This window comes from Panulirus ornatus, chromosome 40 (assembly GCF_036320965.1).
Source record: "Panulirus ornatus isolate Po-2019 chromosome 40, ASM3632096v1, whole genome shotgun sequence".
In the NCBI taxonomy this organism is placed as follows: domain Eukaryota; kingdom Metazoa; phylum Arthropoda; class Malacostraca; order Decapoda; family Palinuridae; genus Panulirus; species Panulirus ornatus.
In genome coordinates this window covers 15,871,324-15,888,567 of record NC_092263.1, presented here as the reverse complement: position 1 = coordinate 15,888,567, position 17,244 = coordinate 15,871,324, and the positions used below count along the sequence as shown (strand labels likewise).

Genomic DNA, 17,244 nt, shown 5'->3' with positions numbered 1-17,244 from the left:
CAGTTCTTCACTAGCAGCCCCTCCATCATCTCGTCCCAAAGTGGTTCACCAGTTCTTCAGGAAGGTTTGTTGTTGTAAGGTCATAGACGGTATCATAACGGGAAGGCAGACGCTGACGAGAGTTAAGCCCTCGCTAGACCAAAGGTTATGTGTCTAAGCCTCGACGTCTTGCGTGTTGGGTGTCGCTTGAGACTACACTTGCAAGATGACGCGTCAGATACTTTAAAACTACAACAACTAAACATCAGAGAAGTGGGTCGTGGGAGAGACTTATGAAGCAAGATGTCTCCTGCCGCCTTAACCCCGAGAACACGAATCTTCGCTCAAATTCTTCCTCTGATATTTTCTGTTCGGTCGCCTCTTATCGTTCAGGTTCATATGAGGAAACAAAACAGTTGCCAGATTTGTGTCGTATCTTGTCATAACAACTAAGAACTTTGGGAAACTGAAAAACTTTCCTACTGACTGCATATATACATCATATGAGCTGAGGTTTGCTCTCAAACAACACCCAAACATACTACTGCTTTCACTGTCTTACGAGTATCTCCTTGACCACTGGTGGTCTACTGTACTGGTAATCTCCTGGTATAACCAACTCTCTCGACTGGAGTAATGTTAATGGGAAAACGTCTTGTGATCAAGCAAGAAGGAAGGACTTCCTTCCAGAGCGGCAACATGGAGTCTTTCCCAAGATGGTGAGCAAAGTTACAACGTTTGAGCAGGACAGTGAGATGCTCAAGTGTAATATGGTATAGCTATTGAGCACGACCATGTTACCCTTGAGCACGACAGTACAACCCTTGAGCACGACAATACGACCCTTGAGCACGACAGTACGACCCTTGAACATGACAGTACAACCCTTGAGCACGACTGTACGACCCTTTAAGGTTAGGCGAAAGACCAAGGTTATCATAGGCCAAGGGCGGCACAGACATGTTGCAAGGGTTGAGGTTATTCACTGAGTGTTTCCGTAAGGTCGTAAGATATGACGCTGGACAGACCAGGTGAGGTTCTTTGCCCCCCTTTTGATGAAAGAAGCGAAACAATGAAGCCTCTAATTCCGAAGCACATTTATCTGCTTTCACAACCTAATGGATGGGCAGCCTAGACTGATGCTTTGGACGAAATCTATGAATCCCTCAAGATGTGTGGCTCGGCTATACTAAGGAGTCGATTTGCTCATATAAGTGTTCGAATCTTCCGTGGTATTGTATTTCCTATCGCGGAGGAAGACGAGGTTAATTAAGGGTAATGTATAATTTCTCCAGGCAATCTGTCTCCAGAAGCCGTAATTACAAATGTAATCAAGACATTTGGAATCAGATTTCTTGATTACGCCAAGTTTAATGTTAACCTTCCAAATAATGTGTCTGTATTGGGGGAATCATTAATGATTAATGAGGTTATTAAGCCTCTCTCTCTCTCTCTCTCTCTCTCTCTCTCTCTCTCTCTCTCTCTCTCTCTCTCTCTTAAGTGTATGTTCTGCAAAACGGTGGTAATGATGATCAGGGAGCAATTGGACGACTACTTGTAAAGGAGAAAAAAACTGAGGAAGAGACAGAACGTATGTATGGGAATACAGTATGTGACAAATTTCGTCAACTTCCAAGAGAGAGTGAGCTCAATAGAAGACAAAAGAGAAGGTTGTGTGCAGTGTGTATATCTGAACCACCAGAAAACATTCGACACTGTCCAGTTAAGAAGGTTGGTATAAAAGCTGTATCTTCAGGCGGGAATAACTGGGTGACAAATTCATTAGAGAAAGATAATCTTAGTAGCAGGAAACAAGGAAGAACACATGTGAAGAGGAACCTTTTCAATACTGGCTGGGGTTACCAGCTGTGTGCCTCAGTGTTCAGTCAGGAACGTTGCTTTTCATGATCTATGTAAATGACTTAGGAGAAAGTCTGGACTCGTACCTAAACGTGAACACAATTTAGTCATAAAAGAATGATGAGGATAGTGTCAACTCACAAACTAGACAAACCCAAAAGTTAGTCTCATACATGGTTGATGGAAATCAACCTGAGTAAATGTAAAGTAATGAGGATGGGTCACAGTGAAAGAAGTCCTCGCTGCGTATATCATCATCCTGGATAATAAATTCTATACGAATCTGTGTGAGAGAAGCCTGGAAGTCAGCATTATACTGCACGTGTCTCAAGAGCTCCACCTCCTCAGGGAAATTTTTAAAGAAAACAGATAGTCTGCTGGCAAGTATGAGGACTTCACGTGGGGAAGGATGAAGTCTGCAAGCTTTTCACATCGTACAGTTGGAGAAAACTACAATATGTTTCTACCGTTTGCTTAATATACTGCGAGAAGTTTCAAGAAATGATAGAGAAGGTCCAGAGGAGTTAATAAAAATGCTACCAGAATTACGAGAAATAGATAACAGAGTAGGGATAGAAGCCATAGATTTCCCCACCCTTTCAGTTAATAACCCAGTTTGATGACGTCCACAGTGAACGGTTTGAACGAGATACAGAAGCAAAACAGCCAGAGGCCATAACGAGAAACTAAAAAGTAACTGGTGAACCGAAGTATCAGTTTTATAATTTTAGATGAATTGAATAAGGTGAACCGAGTGTGCAAACGCTGATAGGATACAAAAGTTTACAAAGTTGTATGATTGCAGAAAAAGTTCAAGAGCTGGGTCTCCACTATTGCAGGACTCCCTCCCCGTACTATACAAACAAGTAATTACAGACAGACAGACAGACAGAAAACTTAGATATATAAATCATGTTAGAGCAAATAGGTATTTTAGTTTTTCACAAAGATTTCCCTCTTTTTCCCCCGTATGATAAACAAGTCTTTTAATAGCGCGAGAACCGCCTCTACCATGACACTTCGCTGACGTCCGTGGTAAACAAACTTGTATGGTAAAAAATCACTTAAATCTATGTTTATCCCAGACGAGAGCAACAGATTACGGGGATTCACCAGTTCTACCCTCGTTCGGTGTCGGTGATCATAACTATTAAGCATTTGCTTGATGGATGGTCGGTGAATTTCGAAGCGTCAGAGGGCCAGCAGAGGGAGGAGCGGCCTCAGGTCGTATGTGTATGGCTTTTGTTCAGCCAAGTGAGGTGTGTCATCACGAGTGTGTATATCCCTGTGGGTGGTGTTGAACCAGGTTGCTGCTGCTGCCTCACCATCCCGTCACTTCCGTCGGAGGCTAGGTCGGTAATTTTGAATCCATGGGCACGACGGTACGACCCTTGGGCACGACGGTACGACCCTTGGGCACGACGATACGACCCTTGGGCACGACGGTACGACCCTTGAACACGACGGTACGACCCTTGAGCACGACGATACGAACCACTAAGTATGATGGTATCATCTGACCTTTAAGGTCTCTCCATCATACCCAACATTGTTATTGTGCTCAGTTGTCATACGATTGTGATCAGTGTTAGTAACGTTATACTCAAGGGTCGTACCGTCGTGTTAACGATTCGTGCCATCTTGCTTCAGCGTTGAACCTTCTTGATGAGGAACTCATCTTTGGCATGAAAGGTTATCACACGAAGCTGCCCACTCCATCAGCCATTGATCGCCAGGAGACAGCACATCAAACAGAGAGGATAAATGTTTGAGAAGAGAATGAGTCTCAAGCATAATGATAGTGAAGATTTATGAACGGAAACTGTCAAGTTGATATGAAAAGCCTGAAAGATAATTTTGGTGGATTGTGTCAATATAACACCAGAATTTGAGAGGAGAGATAAAAAAGCCAACAGGTTTGTACTGTGAACCAAAAACTTTCAGATACTTAGGAACGTAGAAGATAAAGCCTTAAGGTTCTAGACTAAGTTCAGGAAAATTTGAGCTTGAGAGTCAGCGAAGCTAAGCTGAGAATCGTGAAGACAGCTTGAGTGGTATCAAGTTTAAGCTTAAAGACTCGAAAGCTTAAACTCAAGCTAAAGAGCGTCACGCTATAATCCGCTCAGCTTGAGCTATAGCTAGATACACAAGGCAGATGTACGTGAGTTGATCCCATAATGTATGAAAGTTTACAGCAGAACCAACGATATTCAGGCGGGAAGCTGGGGAAGGCAAAATGTTTTCCCCGTAAAGAGACCCATGGCGACTTGTGGCAACCCAAGCTGGCCAGGGCCGGGAGGGAAGCCGTCTTACTCACTCGCTCTCCCGGCCACTCGCCCGACCTCACTCACTCTCCCTCTCACTTTAGCTGAGTGTGTTCTTTCGTGAATATAAAAAACCTTTAGAAAGGAAAAAGATCCAGAATATTACCTCGGTGTTATGACGCGACCAGTTTCAGGAACCTCACGATGTCTGTAAGTGATTCTCAGCAGCAGTGAGGTGGTCCTGGCCCCCTGGCCGTGCCTCACCAGGCCCCGGGATCTTAATCACCAGTCGGCAATAAATTGGAGCGGTGCTCTGGGAGCCATCCAGGAAGACTTATCCCAGGCGGCGGTAAGTGCTTGCGTGATCGGGTGCTTTCCTGACGGTGTGTCCCGCTGTGAACGACCCCAGCAGGAAGCTGCGCCGCCCGCCAGTTACGTGAGTGATACATTGTTTTCCCGTCCATACTGTGCTACTGTTCTGCGCCGCGCACCACGACCACGACCACCTTTGCGGCGGGTCGTTCTTCGCGAGTTTTTAGTGACCTGTGACTCGGCTCTGGCGCAGTCAGTGGACGTGTGGCGCAGTTTCCGTCGAGAATATGTGGCTTTGGCGAGATGATCGGACATGAGACATTGTCTTGGCGGACACGCATCCGGTTAACGTCACTAAATTTTGTGTTCATATACTGGCAGTGATCCTGAACTTGCGACGCTGTTCTAGCGAAAGGATCAGTAAAATGTGTCCCAACTTTAACAACATTTCAGTCGTAACTCCGTTTTAGCGAGGGTCATGAACTTCAGCCTCCGATCTGGCGAAGGTGGGAGTGTGGTGCTGTCGTGACGAGGTAGCTGTGTGAGTAGCAGACGTTAAGAAAAGAAAAGAAAACAAGGAGTGAGTGGGAGACCACGAGAGACGAAACCACACACAAGTAAGCAACGAGTGATGCAGCAGAGAGGCAGGGAGGGAGGGAAGGTCGCAGAGGTGAGGGAGGAGGTGAGACAATGTGAACCAGAGGGAAGTGTGAGACACTCAGGAGGAGAGAAACTTTGTGAGTTAGATGAATGAGAAAGAGATGTGTGTGTGTGTGTGTGTGTGTGTGTGTGTGTGTGTGTGTGTGCGTGTGTGTTACCGGACTCTGCCTACTCGAAGTTACGCTGTGACTGAAAATTCACCGTTAGTGAGGCTGTATCACTGGGAACACAGTCTAGTCAAAGAATTTCTCATTCCAAGGCGTCTACATCTTTCTGCTACTGGAAGTAGTGCAGCCTTGGGCTCCATTACGTCAACAACAATGATACAGGCCCGACGAGGATGACATGTTGTTCGTTCTGTAACCACAGGCAGGCGGAGCACGGTAACACCTATATATATAAGTATTACAAATAGAAACAGATACAGAATTCGGACGACGGGATTATGCCAAAAAGGTAGGGCTTGGGGCTAGCGCGTAGCGCTCACCGTAAGAAAATATAGCGTTACGGAGAACGAGTTGTATGAGTTACATGATATCTTGCTCTGTATAAGATGGAGAGATTGTGTGTTTGTGGAGTGAAAACCATCAGTCCATGTGTGGGTGAGGCAGTAAGAAAAGACAGCTACCTGGACCAAGGGAGTGATACTAGACCGCTACTGAAGTGCTGGCTCACTGCGCAGCCGTCGCCAACCCTCGTTACCCAGGCGAGTAGAACCGCTAATATACCTCCCTGGCCGGTGGTTGCCTACCATCTACTACTTGAGAGAGAGAGAGAGAGAGAGAGAGAGAGAGAGAGAGAGAGAGAGAGAGAGAGAGAGAGAGAGAGAGAGAGAGAATGCATACAAAGGACTGAAAGTCATTTAAGAGGCGAGTGGGTTTCCTCCGCAGCCTGGCGAGACCTGATATACTTTTCATCATTAATCATGTGTTCGTATCCACACCAAGCCCTGTGTTCCCTTCCCTTCTACAGGCAGCCGAACTGACGCAGTGCACATCTGGCCTATACACAGAACACCTCTCTCGCCTCCACTCTTCCACTGCAGCAGCGTCTCCTTCGGGTGGCACTTGAACCTCCTCTTGAGCGTCTGGTTCTACTCACAGATCTGGGAGTCTGTTGTGAGAGCTCTGGGTCTGCTGTAAGGGGGGCCTCCAGTGGGAGCCGTGTCTCGTATCTCCAGCGTCGCCCGCTCAGTTAATGGAGGGAGGAGGGCGGAGTGGTGGTTCACTTTGTTAGCTGATAGGCAGTACCTCAGCCCGAGCTGTGAGTACCTCGGGCAGAGCTTCGTGAGGAGTGCCATGGAGGGAGACGGCAACAGCGGCAGTGGCCTCGCGTCCTCTCCTGAGACTACGTTAACCCCACAGGACTTGATGGGTAGTTACGGCCACTCCAGCCCGACCATTGGTCACGACCACGACCCGCAAGGTCACGAGAACGATACACTAGACTCGTCTGAGCTCGACTACAACTTTCCGGTGAACGACTCGCCGACGAACGGCACTGGGAACGAGACAGATTATATATACGACTACGAGGCGGCGCTGGAGACGTTCTTCTGGAGCCAGCTGGCGCCGCCCCTGGTGGTGTACGCCGTAACTTACGTGGTTGGGGTACTGGGTAACGCCCTCATCATCTTCACCATCTGTCGCTACAGACGCCTCAAGACCACCACCAACGTCTTCCTGGCCTCCCTAGCCAGCGCTGACCTCCTCCTCATCCTCATATGCATCCCCGTCAAGGTGAGTTCCCCTTCTCCACCCACGTCAAGGTGAGTTCCCCTCTCCACCCCCGTCAAGGTGAGTTCCCCTCTCCACCCCGTCAAGGTGAGTCCCCCTTCTCCACCCACGTCAAGGTAAGTTCTGCTGCTGCTGCATCCCCGTCTAGGTGAACCGCTGGGCTGGTGTCTCGGTAACAGCTCCGTCAGCGTAAGTCCAGCCACATCTCTGCTAAAGCTCGTGCTGGAGGTGGCGGTAGGGCTGCTGGTGCTGCTCTAGGCGGTACTGTCGCTGTTCCTGCTTAATTGCATCTCTCTCTCTCTCTCTCTCTCTCTCTCTCTCTCTCTCTCTCTCTCTCATCTAAACAGGGCGATACGCCTCACAAAGCGTCGTCAGTAAGGTGTGCAGGTAGTCAAGCAGGATAGTGTACAATGTTCAGCTTATTCCTAGGAGTGTTGGGGAGGTAGGAAGTGTAGATGACGTGGTGTAGGTGTGTGTGGTCTGGTGGGTGTATGGCTGGAGCCAGCCACGGAGGATGGCAGTAAATACCACCATGGGTCCAGGCCATGAGTGGGCCCCTTACTCTTCTCTGATAATTGTAACTTTTCTCTTAAGATCTTCATTTTGGTCGAGCAGGAAGATGTTAGGGGTGGGTGGCAGGAGCCTGGGAGAGTGAGAGGTGGAGGAGTGAGGGGCTGGGAGAGTGAGGGGCTGGGAGAGCGAGGGACAGGGAGAGTGAGGGGTTTGGGTAGCGATAAAAGCATCTATTAAAGTCATTGCTGAGATGAAGTTTGGAAGGTTGTTGTTGTTGTGGGTGTGTGTTTGTGCGAGGGTGTGATTACCATCGTTGTCTCACGTGCTGTCTCGTCTCTTGTCATTGTATGTCTCTCAGCTGACAGACGACAACACGACACCCCTGGATGACGACCAGTACCCGTCATTACTATGATAGAGCAACGCATCTCTTCCTACTGCCAACACTAAGTCTCTGCTTCTTACTGTTTTAGACTGATCCTCGACGTGTATCTGGTCAGCGGGTCATGAGGACTGGTCCCAGAAAGAATAATAAGACATGGGCTGAGTCTCTCTCTCTGTCTCTCTCTCTGTCTGTCTGTCTATCTGTCTGTCTGTCTGTCTGTCTGTCTGTCTGTCTCTCTCTCTCTCTCTCTCTCTCTCTCTCTCTCCCTGCTAGGCAGTGTTGCGAGAGGCACCGTAGCAACAAAGGGCTACAGGAGGTAAATCCCACCACCATTAGTTCAAATTACTACAGTGTCATTGCTACTCTTGACTACTGCCTTTAACTTTCCTCTCTCACGTGAGACCCTCATGCTGGCTGAGCAGGAACACACACACACACACACACACACACACACACACACACACACACACACACACACACACACACACACAAACTCAAGTATAAAAAAACAAATGAGACTCTAGAAATGATGTAAATAATACTTGTATGATATAGGAGTAGTAGATGATTGAAACAAAATGACGGAGGACGTGGTTGATGTAGATACATAAGTTTAACTTGTCTGATAACAGGAAATGTTCAAGAGTGTAGATCTCTCTCCCTGTAGAGTATCAGTTACAAATATGTAGATACACATACAAACAGATATACATGATATCAGATTCCACCAAACTAAGCAAATAATTGATCAAAAACATTACTATAGTTTTCGCAAAGACAATAATGTTTTTATCAATGTTCTTATCAATAATGTTTATGTTTCACATTTAGCATCATGTAACTGTAACATTCAAAATGTGACGTTGAAGAATTGAAGAATAAATGTTGTCATAATGTTACTCAGACTAGTTAATAGTCTTGTCAACGGATTAGGATGATAGAGCTTTGGTAAGCTTAGCTTTTACTCAAGTAAAGCTGCTCTAAAAGCTTTCATATGTAAACACAACACAAAAACGATCATCCAGGGTATTAAATACCTGATTCTTTATCATGAGGAAAGTTTGGGAAAAATCATATTCATTTCATATTCATAGAATGATATCAACGAGGTTTCTATAAATGAGAGTTCAGTAAATTCTAAAGAAGACAAAAGCCAACTTCGAAGTGTTGTTACTTGTGTTGGTTGGAATGAATAGTTTCCTCAACAGTAAGAATATATTACCATAAGCGTCGTCTCGGTACCGCGTAATAACTTCCGGCTGATGCTCGACTTACATACGTTATGGTTTATACCACGACAGACCGGCTTTATGGCTGTGGGAATCGCTCTCTCCCAGAGATGATAAAACCAAGGGATTACGGCAGCAGCTAGCTTGTCTCGTACATCCTCAACTTTACCATTGACCAGAACTCTACACTCAGTCTTTCTACCCAGATCCATTTTTCACTTTTTCTCTTGTCTCTGTCGGTCCAACTTCCATCCTCTATATACACTGGTATGGATGGTGCTATACACACTAGTGTAGGTGGCGCTACACACACTGGTGTGGTGCTTGTGTTTCTATACATTATTTCCAACGTAGTTTTGGACCAGATGTTCGTAAGTTACGAAGACGTACATTAGCGGTATTGGCAACATTTCATTTCCTCTGGTCTTTGTCATCCATCAGGTTTATGTTTTCTCTTCATCGCTTACTTACAACACATCGAGGGATCAGACACGATGGTTGTGGAGGTTCTGAGCTACTGTGCTCAGTCCTTCAGCAACTTCGCTGAAAGTCAGCTTTATAACACTAACATACAACACCAGTTTTGAAGTGAGGTGCAATTGATATCTATTTTTCTGGATCAAATAACCTCCATCATAATGTCTAATACAACAGAGGTTCTGAAGCAATCATGTAGAGATTTACCGTCACAGCGGAATTTTTTCCCTCTCGGTTATGTAAGATACACTTCCGTGTCATCGTCAGATAGATTCGTATACTGTATCTTCATAAGATATCTTAACACATCATCGAGGAACAGATTCAAACATCCTGGTAAGCCCTACAGGAACCAGCGGCTGTGTGTTTACATGATCAAGGTGCTGTTGACGGCCTCGACCTCAGGCGAGGTACTACGATGCCGACCCATCCTGCCTCACACACACACACACACACACACACACACACACCTACGTACAGTCGAGGCGTATGCCCCTCCTAGGGCAAGCGCGACATCGAACCATCGTCCTGGAGATTCGAGGTTCTGGCAGATTACATGTGGATCACCGACTGTAGTCAAGTACCCGACCAGTCATGTGTTACCATCGGATCTAGAAGCACAATAACTGTGTTGCAGGAGGAACACACGGTGACACCACCTCAGTCCTCATGCAGGGGAATATGGATGTTGTCTGCAGTTGGTCGAGGACTCCTGCAGGCAACACGAACAATCAAGTCGCCAACTCTGCTGAGGGGTGGTCTGTTTAGCCTAAATCATCCGTTTCTTCTTTTTTCATTTTCCTCATGAGTTCCTTCCTCGACAACCCACACCTCCTCCCAGCACGGCCAGGGTGGGAGGGAGGCAGTGGCCCCTGCGGTGGGATGGGTTGGGGGGGGTAACAAAAGCATGGATATCTAACGTCTCTGTGAAAATCCAATTATCTTCAGCCTTGAGGGAAGCGTTAACGCCTCCGTCTCTGGCTCGTTTGCGGCAACCAAGGCGTCAGTCCCTCCTCCTCCGCCGCTCTACACTCACAGCGTTAACTTCCTGACATCAGGCGCCATCGTCAGTAAAGTGCCCACAACCTTACTTAACGAGGAACTTACACTTTACTAAAGAAGCAATGTACACTACATTGAACAGTTGCCCAGGTATACCACACCTTCATCAGGGTTGCCTGGTTTTACTTTCTGCTTCCTTCTCTCTACGTATGTTTATGGACAAATAATTCATCAACATTCTGTTTCTATCATCTCTCGTGGCTCAGCAGTATACCTCCATAGTGTTTGCGTAGCAAAACGAAAACAGAAATATTATTTACTCTCCTAACGATGAGGCTTTGATGGTTAAGCTTGCTTGTCTATGGTCAGCCATGCTGGCCCATCTATGGCAAAGCTAAGCTGGCGAGTTCACTTTTCTTACGTTGTATAATCATCCACAACCCCGACTATCATTATTGTTCGTATAACAGGTTATAGGCAGGGTGTTCTGTCACCTGTGTTGGTGTGTATTCTTCTGTTTCTCTTGCCAAATGTTTATGTTACGAGCTTCTGTTGTTATAGCATAACAAACTTTTCTGTACGTATCACTTACATTTCTGTATAAAGTAATTTTTGTTGTTACTTTGTAGCATAAATTTCTACAATCGTACTGTACGTGTTCACTGTACCACAAAGTTTGTTAAGGTGTCTATTGCTGTGCCATAGAAGCTACGTGTTACTGTACCATACAAGTTACGTGCTACTGTACCATACAAGCTCCGTGTTACTGTACCGTACGAGTTACGTGCTACTGTACCATACAAGCTCCGTGTTACTGTACCGTATTGGTTATCCTTCCGTTCATCTTTGTATCAACCCGTCCTCATCTGCTCCTAATATCCTTTTTTAAATGTTCACCTGAGATGTTCCTCTGTTTCTGGTGATTCATTAGCCAGACGCTCAGCTTATCTCTCTGTTTCCAAATTGTGGACAGAATGTTTCACTATAATTTCCGTCGTCATCATCCGTTCTTCTAGCAATATCAGGAAAGAACATTTATTGGTTTAGATTAAATGTTTCTAATTCCCGAAACACTGTATCGGCGATCACCATAAGCAGGACAACTTCCTCAATCCTACCGAGGTTATTTGGCTTAAGGAATTAAACTCTTTGCGCTGTTCACAAACAAAAAAACGTTTAAATACACTTTCATCTCACTGGCTCCTGCAGACTCTTACTAAATTTCTTATTACATGTGTTGAGGAAAGGTGATCCTATCACGTTTCTCGAGGAATATATCTTTCATAGTTTCAAATGATAACGTCTCTCCTCCTCCTCCTGCTCCTCTTCCTCCTCCCGCTGCTGCTGCTGAGTTTATGGAGACCAAGCTAACCCCGCCAGCTGTGCAGCCCAGATACTTGGTCTTTGTTTTTGTTGTAGTGAAAAAAAGTCTTGTGGTTTTGCATGAATCATCGAATGGAACGGGGTATTTCCTGTCCTCAATTCAATTTCATTTATCGATACATCATTCTATTGTATATCATTTATCTATACATCATTCTATTGTATATCATTTATCGATACATCATTCTATTGTATATCATTTATCTATACATCATTCTATTGTATATCATTTATCTATACATCATTCTATTGTATATCATTTATCTATACATCATTCTATTGTATATCATTTATCTATACATCATTCTATTGTATATCATTTATCTATACATCATTCTATTGTATATCATTTATCTATACAACTTTTTATTCTATATCATTTATCTATACATCATTTTATATCATTTCTATTTTGTTTCTTTATTCTATCATTCTGCAATATAGATAATATTCAGGACACTGTGCCACACAGATCACGTACCTACTGTTCACAGTGACGACATGAACACAAACACCTGTAGTTTGTCTCACGTCCATGATATGGAAGTATTCGCGATCTTCATCTATAAATAAATATTTGAATCTTTCATATGTGAATACAAATTCTTATATCATCTGTGTAGACAGAACATCTCCAAGATACTCGTGGGTAAAACCAAGTTTACAAAAACGAATCTCTCATATTTCTACCGTAGGTTCGTTTGCTATGGATTATACAGGAATAGCTACACTCACTGTTCTGGAAACCTTCTCCTCACAAAGCAATTTCTCGGCTGTAATGGTGAGAGATGTTCACATCGTGGGAAGCTGAGGAAGAATGGGCTTAGCCCGACGCGAGGGACAGACGCAGCTTAAGTCTCCTGTGAGTGGCGGCTTGAGGCAGTGAGGTGCTCCAATGCGGTGGTGTACTGTCTTCGTGCGATATACGATGGTAGTGATTGCGAATCATACTGACTCTCCGTGAGTGGTATACTGATAGCAAGCATTACATATACTGACGCTTAGATCAAATATATCTGATGACGAGTATATATACCTCGCGGACGCGGGAGACAACGACAAAGTATGATAATAATAATAATAATAATAATAATAATAATAATAATAATAATAATGATAAAATATATGTTGTTAAACTCTCCACAACGTTGATACATAAACAGGAACAAGAGAAACAAGTCCAAGGCCAAGGTTAGCAAGTGACCTGGTATACTGGCAGCGTACGGGTCACAGTCAAGGTCATGGAGAACTGCCATGCCGACAGGTCGGGTGTAAAGGTCATAAGTGGGGTCAAGGTAAACCATCAGGTCTGGCAGAGGTAAGTGTAGCATACCTCGCAGGTCACAGGTTAGGTAGAGGTTATCCTGTACCGTAACGCGTCGTCAGGAACGACCCGGAGGACACATATCCTTGTTATGATACATTCGTAGTCATGCCGACATCATGAACGGCCGCCTCGCCAGTCACTCTGCTAACGAGCAAACTTCGGCGGTGGGAGAGGATGAGAGGAGCACACAGCGGTACGTTGTGGACGACGTCATGACTGAGGAAAACTCTAAAGGAAAAGTCAGAATAAACTAGATTCCTTCACCCTACCTTTACTGATGCGCATCTCACTGCGCAGGTCAGCAAGGAAGATAGATGCAGACTTATTGTAGGAACTTCTCGTGCATGCTAAATGTTTTGAAGATATCCGTTCTAACTAGAAATACTTAAAGTTAATGAATTTCCCAGACTATCTTCTGTTCGAACACACTTATAATCTCCTGAGCTAAAACCGATCCCTGACCCGGCTGGCTGCAGAGGGTCAGATTGTAAGCTAAGGCGATCATACCGCCGGGTTGCTGGTTAGTAACGACATGTTCAAGGGTCGTACCGTCGTGCTCAAGGGTCGTACCGTCGTGCTCAATGGTCGTACCGTCGTGCTCAAGGGCCGTACCGTCGTGCTCAATGGTCGTACCGTCGTGCTCAAGGGTCGTACCGTCGTGCTCAAGAGTTGTACCGTCGTGTTCAAGGGTCGTACCGTCGTGCTCAAGGGTCGTACCGTCGTGTTCAAGGGTCGTACCGTCGTGTTCAAGGGTCGTACCGTCGTGCTCAAGGGTCGTACCGTCGTGTTCAAGGGTCGTACCGTCGTGCTCAAGGATATCAAGATAACAGTCATATGAGAGAACAAATTTCTAGTAATAAAGCGAAAAATTCATTTAGAATAATTTTCTCTTCTAGCAACACAGAACTCTTGCGCGTAATTGTGTTGGAAGTTTTGAATTTGTGAAGTCATGAATTTGCTGCCAATGGTATTAATATTATGGAAACATTGTTAAGAAGATTCCTTTCTTCTTCTTCTTCTTCTTCTTCTTCTTCTTCTTCTTCTTCTTCTTTTTCTTCTTCTTCTTTATATTCCTAATATTCCAACCAATTATTCTCACCCGAACTGAGTCATGTTTACATTTGACACATTTGTGGACTTGTTCAGTGTGAAGATTTGTCGCTCTCGTCAGTGTTGTTTGCGCCACAAAATTGGCAGAATATTTTCTCATGAACCTGAATATTGTTGTTTAGAATGGCAGGGGCCAGCCACTCATGCTGGGGTGTGGCGTGGAGTGGGGGATGGGGATTGTTTGATGCTGGGGTGTGGCTGGGGGAGCGTACACACCGATGGGGAATGCCACAAGCTGGCCCCTGGCTGATCCCCCTCCACTATATTTCATTAATTCACAAAAACGTTTTTTTTTCTTCGGCAGTGAGTTGTGTTCACCACGCTATGCGTTTTCTGTTCAACCGTTTTCAGAAATCAACACAAAGTAAGGGGCACGCATAGACGCAGCTGCTCAGGGTAGCACAGTGTGACCTGGTCACGGTAGTACAGTGACCTGGTCGGGGTAGTACAGTGTGACCTGGTCAGGGTAGTACAGTGACCTGGTCGGGGTAGTACAATGACCTAATAAGGTTAGGTTGACAGGGCAGCTGCTATCCATTAGTTAAACAAGTCCAGCAATTTTGTTTTGTCTGAAGCAGAAGGGAAACAAAATGGGAAAAATCTGAGACGGAAAATTCCCTAGTGCCATGTATGACCCAGCAGACGCCAGGCAGATGGTCGAGAAGAGAAGACGAAAGATCTGGATGATGGAATCATACGAAGAATTATAGATAAAGGGTTAAAACAGGTGAATCTGATCGCCCTAACTGAACTCTCATCTTCCACCTGATGGACGGACGAGCAAAACACACAAACCCTGTTTGAAAATGTACAATGAAGCAAATATACATATAATGCACATACGAACGAACTCATACAGAAGAGCAATGGATTTTTTCATGGAAACATTTATGTATGAATATATGATAGAATACATAAAAGGACTCTCCCTTCTCTCTCTCTCTCTCTCTCTCTCTCTCTCTCTCTCTCTCTATATATATATATATATATATATATATATATATATACATATATATATATATATATATATATATATATATATATATATATATATATATATATATATATATATATATATATGCATATAAACGTGCGTATGCAAATAAATTCTGATACAGTTACGCAAATGAATATATATATATATATATATATATATATATATATATATATATATATATATATATATATGGATGAAAAATACATATGGGTTTACATAAGTTCCTGTCTGGTTTACAATGGTTGTTGACCGGTTTACAATGGTTGTTGACCGGTTTACACAGGGTCCTTATCGCACAGTGTCCACGCAAATTATCTGCCAATGTTTTAGTGAAAATATTTTGAGTGTGTCTGTCAGAAACCTTATCATATTCCGGGCCACAACGTCGGTCACAGATACGGAAGTACACTAATGTACACTAAGAGGCAGCGGCGGCATGTGGAAATTTGATGTGTAAAACCTGAACCCGGTGATATACGGGTGACAATATTCTGGCCGGGTATTCTGGAATATCCATGCATACAGTCGACCGGCCGAACAGTAACTCTATTAGAAAGAATATCCATGGCATCAAACTGTGTGGCACAGTCACCGTAAAAAAAGTTTATGTATTAAATGATGATAAACTATTGCTAGAAAATCTGTTCATACAAAGAAGATTGATGCACATCCGGGCACATGATGACGTCAGATGGAACCAGTCCTGCCAAAGCCGTGATGTGTCATCTTGTATCATCCATAAACAATTCAACAAACGAAAACGTCAGGCGTGTCGTTAATCTTCGTTCACTGTACGAGGTCACTATACATTAATCATAACTTGTTGAACAAAAAACGTCAGTGGTGTCGTTAACTTTCGTTGTTTGTATGTCATTATTAGTACCAGTAAGCAGTTATCACTGACTCGGTGAACAATGTACAACTATCGCTGTACACAACCGTACATGAACAGAGCTGTACAGTACCATTTTTCTCTGGTCACATTTAATGACATTATCATTATAGGAAGACAGATACGTATATGTATACTCTATATACATACTTTGCTATACATGATACATGTTCGTCCGAACTGAAAGCACAAACCAGTGTATTCTGTTATGCAACAGTGAAGATCTGTCATTACTTTTGTTCTGTTCAGACACATAATACTGGAGGCAGCCTGGAACACAGGGATTACTCCGAACTCAGGTGTCTGAGGGAAGATGAAGCAATGCAAGAGCAACACACTAGCGGGGCCCTTGGTGGCCGTCCTGATATAGTGGGAGAGATCAGAACCACGGAGATCAGAACCACGGAGATCAGAACCACGGAGATCAGTGTGGTGAGAGGCTGGAAGCATACAGATGATTTGAAGAGAAACTGTTGTAAATTGGCGTGGAACTAGAGACACAAACAAGGTTACTGAGGGTCTTGAAGTATAGTATTCATCAGGTTTATCATCAGCTGTATCTATGGTGTTGTGTTCGGCCATCTTGATCGATAATTTAGTCTTTACGTTACCAATCCGGTTGAAGAACATCTCATTCGAAGGTCTAGCTAGATCAGGTTCGTCATTGACCATAATCATTCATAGTCTGGATTACATGATATTGTTCAGAAGATTCCATAGTTCAGTAAGGTTCATCTCGCAGACTGAGGTGTCTTCACCCAACATTAAGTTCACATTACGAAAGTAAATTTGGAATAAGAGAGACATCTCGAGGACCACCTCATACACACTTCTACGCCCCCTGCAGGAGACTTTACAGCCAGAAGTAATGCTGCTCAGGGCAAGAGATGAAAAGAATAAGTTAACAGGAACGTATCTTTCCCACGTAACTGTGTTTTATAGAATGATCAACTGCGCCTCAGCGTAAATGAGTTTTCATAAGGAAAATACGAAACATCAGAACCAAACTGTATCTCTGTTATCACCCATCAGTGTGCTGATCCACGTCGGGTATCATAACCAGCTGTGAATATGTGATAAAGTGTTGACGCTTCCAGTATCAAATTTTGCATGCCAAA

General features: G+C 44.3%; 2 protein-coding genes across 3 annotated transcripts in view; one reads left to right on the top strand and one right to left on the bottom strand.

Moving 5' to 3' along the window:
- The window catches only part of LOC139761473 (QRFP-like peptide receptor), a 193,032-nt gene that overhangs the window by 102,090 nt on the left and 73,698 nt on the right, over window positions 1-17,244 (bottom strand). The gene's annotated exons all lie outside the window — the stretch shown is intronic.
- The window catches only part of LOC139761519 (QRFP-like peptide receptor), a 96,707-nt gene continuing 83,633 nt past the window's right edge, over window positions 4,171-17,244 (top strand). The window contains exons 1-2 of the mRNA XM_071685785.1: window positions 4,171-5,032; window positions 6,048-6,814. Of these exons, the coding sequence (XP_071541886.1) occupies window positions 6,374-6,814 (441 nt within the window). The 5' untranslated portion in view covers window positions 4,171-5,032; window positions 6,048-6,373. The remainder of the gene's footprint in view (window positions 5,033-6,047; window positions 6,815-17,244) is intronic.